The following is a 12,512-nucleotide window of genomic DNA, read 5'->3' as shown; positions in this document are numbered from 1 at the left end:
CTTGATTATTGTATTGATCATGAGACATTGATCGTAAGGCGAGGGTAAAAAAGATTCAAAGATTGAAAAATATCATTTCAATTAATTTAGCCTATTCTGATGGGAATCTTTTTCTGAAGGGAGGGGGGGTGTGCACCATCATTGTAAAATTCTTTTAAATATATGCTATTAAATTCTTGTAAACTACAAGGATTGTGAGTTTCTGTTATCAGAAAACTTCAATTTTTGTACTGAAAAAAAGGGCGTATCTTTTCGATTTAAATTCCAATACCATGGCCGGAAATGTTGGAAATTTTTGCAGTGTACGAGATTTCATAATAAATTTCTTTCACTGGGGAAAAAGTTTTATACGATGTCAGTAGTAGCAAAGACATTTTCTTCACAAAAAAAAATCAAAAATTTCATAAAGTGTAATTTAAGTTAGCTAAAAAATTTTTATTGCATTTACATGTATATGGATGGAAACAACAGAATGTTACTTAGCTGTGCTAGTGAATCTTCATTTATCATTTGTAACACTTCTACCTCACTACTAGTACATGTATATGTAAGCATAGAATAAAATCATATATATATATATATGTGCTCAATCATTCTATACTTTTTGTGAATTTAATTAACATTATCTTTGTTTAATTACCTTTACTAATTACTACAAGAAAACAAACACACAGATAAGGGAACAAAAATAAACAGGCCTAAACAGCTCGCATGACAAAACCCCCAGAATTAATGCAGAGTACCAATTTCTCGTAATATTTTACTTCGCCAACTTCTTGTTAAGGATGATATGCATCTTAAGAAATCACGTGACTTCGGATACTTGCATTCCACAGATGAGTTGTATTTCCTGCTCACCTTGACCTTAGCAGCTGAAAAAATTGTATACATTTTAATAACAGCGTTGGCGGCCTGGCACACGTGCAAATTATTAACCATTTCATCGTATGGAGTGGAAATGTTGGGTGGATGAGGATTTTTTAAAAAATATTTTACAAGTAAGTTTTGATTTGCTGTCAGATTATTTAAGGCTTATATTTCGATAATTATCAAAAATAAGTTTTAATATGATAGTTCAAAATTGATAGATTTTTGGTCATTTTTTACAAGCTGTTTCTAATTACCGGTGCCAGTTTCACTGACTTAAAAATACTCGTTTCTTACAAACAAAACGATTGAATTTAAGAAAAATGTGCATAGCAGAGATTTCTACACGTGAAACATGTGGCGTGAAAGGGAAATGCCAAAATGTATAAAACAAGCTAAATTTAATGTTTTGGGAACCAGAATAGCTTTGACAGATGGGGTCTGTTTTTCCTAGAACCCTTTATTAATGCTATATGGATGTACTCCCTAACCACCTAAAGAGTTTACATCGGATAATCTTGATATGAGAATGTATGTAAAAAGGTCAGAGAGACGTGCTCTATGGAGCAACCCGCGCGCCTTCCCGCTGAGACCTGCTAATCGCCACTCCGGGAGTGTAGTAACGCCAGATCCCGCGAACACTGATAGGCGCAAGCTGTTAACAACTTCCGCCAAAAATCTCATTCATGTTTTTTTTTTCCTGAAAGAACCCGACAGACGTGTGCTTTGTTGTATCTGCTAATGACGTAACCTCGCGCCTACAGACCCTAATTATAGAATTGGTAAACGTTTTGCTGTTGGGAATTTGCGTATTTTGAGTAAGAAATTGTTAAGGAAAACTTAAGTCACTTCTGCTATGCTTTTCCAATGAGAGTGAAGTCCAGAAGCATAGGGCCTAAACATCAAAGCAGAGAGAAAGAAATGTTTATTTGAAATAAATTGAACTACATGTATATTGCATTGCATTTGCTGATGTCCTTCGTCAATGGTAGATAAAGCAAAATCTATCAGAAATTACTGTGTTAAGGATATCTGCTCCTCAACCAGGTTCAATAACTCTTAAAATCATTATTTAATTGAAAAAGTCTAAAATTAAAGTTAAGATTGAAATCTTTTCGTGCAGCAATTCAGGTCTCTTTAAATTCATATACACTGTCTACTAGAAAGAAGACATATTTATATATAATATGAAATTGAAAGTGGTCTGTGGTGTCTTGTACGTAATGATAGCAAAAAAAAAAAAACTTTTTTACACTATGCATAATCTAAATAGAGAACTAAAATACCGTATGTTTGTTTAAAAAAAAAACAATATTTAATTTTCTTCAAATGTATTGATACCTTAAGTTTTCTGTCCTAAAATATACTTGTTGATTAATTTTCAATCAGAAAAAGCCGCAAGGGTTGCTTTAATTCACGTTTTCCGAAAAAATATAGATCTTATTATTTCCCTTAAGCAATAAACTTTGAAGAAATGTTAGGAGTATAAATATATATTTATTACTTGGGAAATTAAGAGTTTTTTGTAAGAATTTTCAATTAATTAACTTCTGATTTTCAGAACCTGAGGATCAGACTACCTTAATAACCAATTGCAAAGATTACTTTTAATAATCAGTGACATTTTTTTTAATGTACAATTTTTTTTTTTTTTTTTTTTTTTTTGATGTTCATTGCACCCGGGAGTTGAGCAAAAAAGTAAAAATTAATTTGTATTCTGTATAATTTATATGATGATGTTTTGTTAAATACCTTACTTTTGTTTAGCACATACTTTAGAGGCAAAATGATCTAAATGACAAATGTTTGAAATGTGATCTACAAAGTCTTTAAAAAAAATATTCTAGTTCAAATGAGGAAAAATTAATCGAAATTCGATGACTTCACCCTAACACGATTAATTAATGACTGTAATATAACCAGTTCTTTTTTCTCTACATAAAGGGTACATTTGCACCCATCCGCGCTCTTTCTCCGTGTACAGGTGAGCTGTAAATTTCAAGTGATCTCGTGTGACGTGTCACGTGACTTATCAAAACTTTTGTGCCACCCCCTTCCCGTGGTTGTTTTGGTCGGCACACCTGTGAATACCTATGGGGTTTGTTTGACACACGTGTAGACGGCGAGAAAAACGACACTTTTAACACAGAGAGGTAAATATTTTTTCTCATTGTTTTCTACGTGGATTTAAACACGTTGATATATCAATTAGTCAACTGAACTTCAGACTTTGACAGCTCAGTCAGGTAAATACACACACGGGGTTTTAAAAGAAGGAAAATGTTTACAAAATAAGCCTTTGTGTGGTGTTCAACTTTTGACCTGTCAGAAAAATCAGCTCAAAATACAGGTATGGTTATAGTACATGTAATTGAAAAAAAGTTATTAAAATTAAAGAAAATGTAGAATAATTTGATTAGTGATTGGAATTTGACGTAATGAGGTAATAAGGTACAGGTAAAGTGAGTCATGCGGAATACCACACTCTATAGGAAGTGTTCTCCATCTTGACGGCGTTTATTTTACAAGTTCTCGATTGTTGAGAGCCCACGGCGCATTATTCCTTGATTGTTATTGTATAATGTCGCTTTATCTAATTTCACTCCATTAAATAACAATGGATGATAGGATGTGAAGAGAAAGAAGGTAAATAGCTAGCTCTAATAACTGTGTGTGCCTAAAGTTTTTAATCATAACAATGCTTGACCTAAATAAATCTGTGCAGAGTATTTATATTCAACAGTTGGTTTGTTGTAAGGCATTGTTATCCATCTATTTCAGTATTTGACAAGATTAATATTTGACAATTTGTGGAATGTACCATCGGCAGTTTATTGTCTGTAGGTTATTGAACTAAAGAGAAATATTTGATTTCCTTCATGTGATTTCTGAATCCTTGTTGTCTTCCTCTTTCATCACTATAACAGGCATGTCACCAATACACAGTCTTTTCACCTTTGTTCGACCAGGTGAATACATTAAATCATAATGAATATATCACTGTTATTCACAGTTGTGCATGAACTTGTATATTACTGCTAGGTGTACCCTATATATACAAATGGCTTTTCAGTAGACAACAGCTCGTTAAACATCAAAGATCTACACATCAATATACTGTATATCTAACTGAAGATGAAAATCAGTCTAATATATTGGGGGTGCAACCTCATCTATTACATCATTTAAAAATCAAGATAGTGAATGTAAATGCATGGAATTTACAATGTTACTTCTTCCTGTTTGATTGCACACTTCCTATGTGTTTATTTCTTTGTTTTCTTCTGTTGCTTTCATCATCATTGTTTGTTCACCTGTCTCTCTGGATGTTTACCTGTTTCTCACCTGACAGTCACCTTGCACATGTTTATTTCTATGTACCAGTATGTTAATGTGACCCTTTACTGTCCCTCTCTTTCTGTCAGTCTCTACTGACCTTGTTGAACTTTGAAAATAAGGAGTGCATGTACATGTACTTATACAGTTGTTGAATGAGTAGGAAGGATTTACTGTGCTTATCTATCCAAGATAATCTTTTTAAAAAGGGAGGGGTGTAGATGAAAATTAAATGAGATACTTTGAAAAAAGTCTATGAATCAGTGCAGAAAACAATTAAACATGAAGTTAATAGTGTATTTTAGTGTCCCTAGTGTAGTTTTAGTGTCCCTATTTTATCCCCATTGATAACCATGCTATATGTTCTTGTCTCCTACAGGGTGACTGTCAGGGAGTTGGGTAGACATGTTTGGCGGTTTGTCCAAACTGTTTGGGAGTTGTGGACGACTTCTGTGGAGTGACTCGACGGAGCCTCCCAGCAGTGGTTATGACATGGTGAACAAGGAGGACGACTCGGCCATTCTCAACGAGTTCTCGCCTGAGGAGGAGCCATTGTCCCCTGAGGATATTGTGGTGTCCCAGCCTATTTGGTTGGGAAGGACTGATAACATTGTGAAGAATAAGTCCACACCTAATCTGAAAGCTGCCTCTCTATCAAATGGAGCTGGGAGTATATACCAGCCAACAACTTTATCTGGCATCAGGTCCAGTAAATCTTCTGAAAATGTGTCGGTAACTAGTACTTCACAGAATATGAAACCCTCTGGTAGTCCCAAGTCTTCAGTTGTACGCTCGAATCCAAAGAAAGGACACTCTGTTCATGTTTCACATTCCCCATCTGTGTTCTCAAGTCCAATTGTCAAATCTGGAAATATGAATCTTCCCAAGCCCTCGGGTTCTCGGAACACTTACAAAATGTCGAAAAAACAAAAATCGGAAGAAGTGAAACTTCAGATTGTGTCTGTTGTTTGAGAGGGTAAAACAAGAAGGATTTGTTTTGAAGATGCTTCAAAATGGTGCCAAAGAAGTAATTTAGTTGTTTTGTAGAAAAAAAAAAGAGCATGCTTTTATTGCTTAATTGGTAGAGTATGCCTGCTCAGGTTTAATAAATCAAAGCTTTACCTAGAGTTTCGAAAAAGAAAAAAGTTTCTATTGAATTTTGTGTCATATGCTAGATTCTTGCAGATTTTTAATTCATGATCATAGTCTATTGTTTTCTTTCTTCCCTTGAAGGAAATGGGAAATTGGTGTTTCTTTCCAAACAAAATGGAATCTCACAAGAAGTTTTAATTTTTTCCATTGTTAAAAAGTATTTTTTTTATCATGGGAGTGAAAGAAATGCTCCATCTTTTACAGATGAGATTTTTTTAACATTTTAAAAATCTGTTGAACCAGTACAGGTGTTCTTGTTGGTGGAATTTGTGAGAATTCTTTTTCTTACTTTGTAATGCATTTTTAAGTGAACATTTTTAAACCAAAGTAATTGCCTTTGAAAGCTTTTATGTGCATAATGCAAGAAAGGGGCCTTCTGTTAACTTACTCTTATTAACAAGTGTGCACTAATGATGCACCAAGTTTATGAGTGCTATTTTGAATAATAAGTGGATTGAAGTCATTTCTTGTACTTTTTTATATTTTATTCTGTAAATTTCACATAGAATACTAAATTTATTACAAAAAGTATAGTAATTGACACATTATAAACTTGCATTAAAATTCATATTTGCTATATCAAATTTATATTGTATCTTACCCTATACTTAGATTTTGCTGAACAATTTATTGTGTCAAAATGTATACCAACATTTGTTAATATCAATTTCATTTGAACTCTTTATAAAAGATTTATTAACTCTAACTAAGAAATTGAAGAATTACATTTATATGATGCACCTTGGAATCAGTCATGTTTATTTTTGCATTTTTAAATCACAATCCATGTTTGTTTCATGTTGAATATGCAGTTTTCTTGCTCTTTGTCATTCATTATTTATATCACCAAAGTATCATTTTCATGAATTTACATTAGCATAAAAGAAAGATGCAGTAAAAATTAAGGCTGTTTGCACTAAAAGATAAAATTTTTTGATAATATGCAGTGAAATGAAATTGGCATCTTTTATTTGTTTGCTAGCTCACATATATATTTTAACTACCAAAGATGACCATGTATGTTCATTTTAAAAGTTTCAGATGTTTTTAATCATGATCAAAGAAGTTTTACAAATAAGAGAGGCATACAGAGAAATTTTATTCTTGTATAAATGTTATATAGACTGCATGTGTAAAAAATATTTTATTTTTATAAAAGAATAAAAAAGTTATAAAAAGAAATTTGAAATTCTCTTTATTTTAATACCACATAGACATAACCATTACAGGTTGACTTTAGTGATAAAAGGAGAAGGCTACAACAGTTTTTTTACTCCATAGACATGTAAAGTACTTGTTCCTTCTAAGATGCTTTTAGTTTCATGACTTGTGAGGTCTCTCGCCTTGCAATGGAATTATTCTTGAATATTAGTTGTGTTTGTGTGGTCATTGGGTTTATTTGAAATGAAGAAATTATAATGATTGTTTAAATTATTTAGGTCTAGGTTTGAACAGTGTGCTAAACAGAGTGTAAATGCTTAAAATATTGCCCATACAAAAATAACTCTCTACTTTAATTTACATGCGCTAAAAAGACATATTTTTACTAAAGAAAAATCTGTGTTCAACAAAGGTTAAACAGTTAATACTGCCTTTTTAGTTATTAATCCATAGGCATAAGAAACACATTGAAAGGGAGGGGGGGGGGTAATTGAAAGTGGAAGGGCAAAACCAACAAAAGAGATAAGCCTTCATTTTCAATGCATATATTATGTATATCTTTGCAAAAACGGGGTGGGGGGTTAAGCCTTCCGTAGACCCACGGTTCCCACTCCTCTTTGATTAATCATATATAAGTTTTCCTTTGAAATCCCTGTAACTGCGATCCCTTTCTTATGTTTTGTCAACGATACAGTACGTTTTATTTTTAGCGTTCTGCAGACACAAGAATTACTGTATATATACAACGTAAAGTTGTTAGTTCCCAAAAAATGTAGAAAGAAGGGAGTGGGACAGTTCACAAAATTTAATGATTACTTAATAAATGGACACCTTTCTTGTTGATAAATTAAAAAGCGTATGTACACAGGTTTAGCAAAAATGATTTACGAAAGCGAAAAAGAAAAAAAAACTCACAGGAGGGTTGAGTCGGGGGTAGTGCTGGGATCCCCTATAGTTACTCTACATTTTATTAAAAACATGAAGGTAAAATACTCCTCTCCATCCTCCCCCTCCCCGCTTTCCTTTCATTTGTTTATTTAAATTTTTTTTATATTACGACAGGTGGAGGACCAGTACAGTTTTTTGTTAAAGAAATCATAGGGCGTTCTTATATATTAAAATGTTTTGCATTAAATCCGAATTTGAAATTCGCCAAATCTGTTATTTTCAAAAATTATTTGAGCGATAAATACCTGGGCATTTCAGAAAATAAAACTTTCTGCAAAATCATCTGATTGGTTGAGAGATATGTACAAAATTTTTAGTGAGGTCATTAGAAAGGTCATGTCACAAGTATATTGAAAAAAGTGGCTGAAATCCAAGAGCAATATATACTGTTCAGTTTTTTTAAAGAAATCATAGGGCGTTCTTTTAAATCGCCCCGTTTGAAATTCGCCAACCTGTTTAAAGAGCGAAAGGGGCGAAAATAAAACGGGAGCAAAATTTTTCCTGTATACAGTATATTGTTATCTTTATCAAACTATCTTTATAGTGATTGCATTGACCATGGATTTTGGACTCAGCAAGATGTCTCTTCGTTCAGAGTCTTTCAGGTCAGGTAGCCCTCGTTAAAAGTACTGAAAACGATGCAAGTGTTACGGTACCCCCCAGGGTTCCGACCAATGCAGCACTATACCGAATCATTAACAGATCAAATTCACTACTAATCACTTATGAACAAATAGTTCATGTATACGTTTACATTTCTGCAGAAATCGATGGTTGGTCGTACACCGGCTGCTAATGATGACGTAGCGAATCGATTTCTACATGAGATTGTTTTGTATAATCGCTGTGCCTTATTGTTTTCATCAGCCTATGAATTATGCAGTTATCTGTAAATTGTGGCCATGCAATACATGCTGCAAAGGACCCCCATGTCCCGCTGGTGTTTCTGAAGTGTGATGTAATGTTCCTAGTGTGTGATCTACCAATTACTTTTTTGCAGGATGAAGCCCGTTCCCTTGTAGCGGCGATATTTCGTCTCTGACATCGGCCGCCAAATGAGGTAAGACATCGATCATATTTTTTTCCTTTTTAAAATGTTTATACAACATTTATAAAACAGCAATCAATTTTGCAGCAGATAGGCGAAGTTTGATTATTGACGGTTTTTATGAACGGGGAAAAATATGTCCTCGAAAATAATACGATTTTCAGTTCTTATAATGAAATATGAAAGTAACGAACAGTAAGCAAGCTCCAAAGTCCAATTAATACAAACTGGGAGCAGAGCTAACAAGGACATCATCCGAGGTGGGACCAGAATCCTTAGAGGAGCAAGCATCCCTTGTCGACACCGGTCACACCCGCAGCGTCTTATCATGGTTGGGTGAACGGAAATCCGTTGATAGTTCAGTGTTAAAGCTATGACCTTACAATTTGTATGAAAAACTTCAGAAAACATTTGACTTGTTGATGTATTGTTTTTAATTCCCGACAACGTCATTGAATCGACCATATAATTTGCGAAATGTTGACATTAAACAAGACTGGTGATATCCTTGTTTCATCAACTTATTTGCCAATAGATTGCACAATTTCAGAAATTTTTCGTACATACATGTATACTGCATGTTCTGGCATTTTGAATGAATTAGGAGAAATAACTCAATATGCAGGTGAAGATGGTGTATTGCTACATTAATAAGTGAAGGTTATTTAGAGTTCACACGGATAAATAGAGTTAACGGAAGAATGAAAATGAATATTGTAAATTTAATAAAAAAAAAGGGTGTTGTTGAATTGAAGGCCAAATAAAGAGACTTTTTCTTTGTATATAGAAAATTTGAATGAATTCTGCGTCATATGATTATGAATTTAAAAAAAATTGCTCTGCTAATAACTAATAACGGGACGCAATATCTTTACATCTTTTTTTTCAATTTAATCAATATACAACAACATACATGTTATTGTTTTCGTTTAAAACAAGATTACACTTAATTTACTGAATATTTTTTATTCAAAATTTCCAAAATTGATTAACAAGTAAGACAGTTCTGAAGTTACCACATTTGTCAAATTCACTGTAATGACATCAAATGCCATTTTACTCAAACTGCATAACAAATACGTACTTTCTGTAAGTGTGCACAGTGAAGAGGATTTTGGAGTAATTATTTTATATCATTTAAACAGGAGTAATTATTTATGTCATTTTAACAATTTTATTGAATCTTGAAGAATTTTTAAACCTCTGATGCAAAGAAGCAAATTGTGCTTAAAGTGTATTCACTTTGTTAAATATTATCTTGCAGCATGCTTTAGGAAATAGAAAACATTGGTGAATTTGTACTGTTTTAATCATATTTCAAGGAAATATCATTTTCGTGAAATTATTGATATTTGAATGGCGTATATGTCATAAACTTGACAACATATGAGATTTTTCTGTAATTCACCACGTAAAACTCTGACTCACTTGATTCACATTGTCAAGTCACCAGACAAAACACAATTAACTTATACAGCTATCTAATAACTTCGCAACGGGGGCCTTATGTAATTTATAATTACACTGATAATGGCTATAAAAGATGACTTGTCTGTAGGGCTAGTATATTACTCCTATCGTTATTCATTATTTTCGTGATTAACCTCCCCTTCTTTTACAGCGCCTGCAGGGAAGGGTGTCGAAGGGCATTTCGGGGAATCCTGCACATTCCCGGTTGCAAAACCATATGTTTTAAATGTGTTCTGTTGCCTTGCTACTCGAATACCGATAGTGACGATGAAAAAGACAAAGACGATGAAGGCTACGATAGCTATGGAAATACAGAAACTCATGGGCAACCGACTCAAGAGAGCGGCCATGACACATCCGGGTACTCGGAACAACCGACGAATCGTGATTACGTCAACAGTGTTCAGTATACCAACATTGAAATTTCAGAAACGGTTCAAGCACAAAGTTCGGACAACGTTTATGTCCCCATGCAACTAGAATCTCTTGACCACCTTATGACAACACAGAACTCAAATAACAGTCAGAATACCGATAATTCAAATACTGAGTTGATGACTTGTAAATTGAAAGTTGAATGTCCAAACCCGTCATATGTGAATGTTCCCGAGTCAAGTCCTTCACTTATAAGGACAGACAGACATACGGTTAATGAAAAAAGCATATGTGTATCAAATGTTGATGTTCACGAGGAAAAAGAGGTAGATTCAAGGATCAAGGATGAGTCCATACAGCATTCCAAGTTGGCAGCGAATCAGGGACCCTCTGACAAGCAAGTCTCCCCAGATAAAGAGAGAACACAGACAGACATGCCACCCAAATGTCGAGCCACGATAGAAGAAATTCATGGAACATCAGAAAAGAAAATGGTGCTCCTAGAGACAGATTTATGATGTTATTTCTTTTCTTTGTTTCAAACTTTGTGCGTTGTAAATGTGCCATATATTTTTAATATAATTTTAAGAGTGTTAAATTTTAACACTTATATACAATACGCGACTGTGGATATGGTATGCTTGTATTTTATTTTTTATTAAACATCTTAACTTTTCACAGTTTTTTAATGAATTTCGTTTAAGTCTATATTCTCAATGTCAATCACAATTGGATCCTTTCAGGCCAGTGGTCCGTTTTAGGGAGAATTTTTCCCATGCACACTTGCAAGCTTTGCCAAACTTATACATTTCAAATAATTGGCGAGATTTTATTTTAGAGGTGTATAAAAATAATATACCTGTTTAAAATATTTTTATACCTATTGTCATTGTCAGCCCTCACAGATATTTCATAATTTGTTCTTAGAAAGAAATCATGTGAAAACAATCTTAAGGAGGCTGGGGGGTCAACAAATTAACCACAAATTAACCACCAGATTTAACTTATAATTTTAGATACGGTATCTTAAGCTGCCAACTATCATTTGGCAAAGAAAAAATTGAAACATTTTAGTTTTGAAATTTGATCATTTTCGTATATCTTTATATGGAGCTCTTTTTTTTAAAGGAGATCGAAATAGTCTGAAAATGGCTGCCACTCCCAGCCTCTTTAATAACATTAATAATAAAAGCATTTTTAAAAAATGCTATAAGTTTTAAACATAAGATTGTCAAATTTATGATTGCTGTCCCAGAGTCGTAGACAGGGAAAATAATTTAGTTTCTCTTTGCTAAATTAAACATTCTTTTCTTGTCAAAGTAAAAAGCAAAATTTTATTATCATAAATTTCATTTAAGTTCCATGATACTAACACATTTTATAGAAAATAATGAGAAAAAAGGGAATAGAACATATATACATTTTAATTGTACATGTACATCGGCGCACGAAAGCAAGTGTCATTAGGTCTTATAACATCTTGATCATTTTCAAGACACTTCCCTGTGTGTATTTAACCGGGTCTCTTAAGCATTTCATTATTTTTTTTTAAAGTGTAACACAACTTTAGAATGAGGAACTCGTGAACATTCACTGTTGATTTTTATTAGATAACCAGATTCACAATTGAAATAGCCTTCCAATGTAGGTACTAAAGACTACACAAAGTTTGACGATCATCGTAATCAATACTGTACGTCCAATCAAAATAAACGTACATTTTTTTTCGGAATGGAATCAAAAATATGGTTAAAAGTACACAATACGAGGGTTGATCCAAAAGTTTGTAATTTTTTTTCATATTTTATTTATTTTTAAGTGGAATTGGTTGAAAATTACAAATGAAAATATAGACACTTGATGGAAATTTATTTTAATGTTTTCTATGCAGTTGCCAAAACTCCTCTTTGAAATGAGGAGTCCATTAACGTATATTCATCGTTCTTGAAAGTGGGGGGGGGGGTATATAAGAGAAATTTTTTTTTTACTTACCTGAAAAAGTTGACAAGCAAGAAAAGAAGAAAAAAAAAATTAAAAGTTGCCCAAACTCGAAAATCCTATTTCGTGGAGGGCTTGGGGCAATTAGTTTCTGGGGGCAGGGAAAATTGGGGGGGGAATATGTAGTGGCCAACTTTTTCAAAGCCAACTTACTATC

The 12,512-nt window shown here is 33.3% G+C and overlaps 1 protein-coding gene across 7 annotated transcripts; it reads left to right on the top strand.

Annotated features, from left to right (window-relative positions):
• Positions 1–880: 880 nt before the first annotated feature.
• On the top strand, positions 881–11,033 carry LOC134230384 (uncharacterized). Of its 7 annotated transcripts, none has more exons than XM_062712176.1 (3): positions 881–998; positions 8,465–8,524; positions 10,134–11,033. In XM_062712176.1, the coding sequence occupies exons 2-3, from the start codon at positions 8,520–8,522 to the stop codon at positions 10,873–10,875; spliced, it is 747 nt and encodes a 248-aa protein (XP_062568160.1). In that variant the 5' UTR covers positions 881–998; positions 8,465–8,519; the 3' UTR covers positions 10,876–11,033. The 7 variants fall into 7 exon arrangements, with proteins under 7 accessions (XP_062568160.1, XP_062568157.1, XP_062568162.1 ...); XM_062712173.1 differs by lacking the exon at positions 881–998 and adding an exon at positions 2,887–3,020; XM_062712175.1 differs by lacking the exon at positions 881–998 and adding an exon at positions 3,095–3,217.
• Positions 11,034–12,512: the final 1,479 nt, after the last annotated feature.

The sequence above is a fragment of the Saccostrea cucullata genome, unplaced genomic scaffold (assembly GCF_032062105.1).
Source record: "Saccostrea cucullata isolate Sc308-1 unplaced genomic scaffold, CSIRO_AGI_Scuc_v1 ctg315, whole genome shotgun sequence".
Classification (NCBI taxonomy): domain Eukaryota; kingdom Metazoa; phylum Mollusca; class Bivalvia; order Ostreida; family Ostreidae; genus Saccostrea; species Saccostrea cuccullata.
Note: the sequence above shows the minus strand (reverse complement) of the source record. Positions and strands in the feature narration are given on the sequence as shown.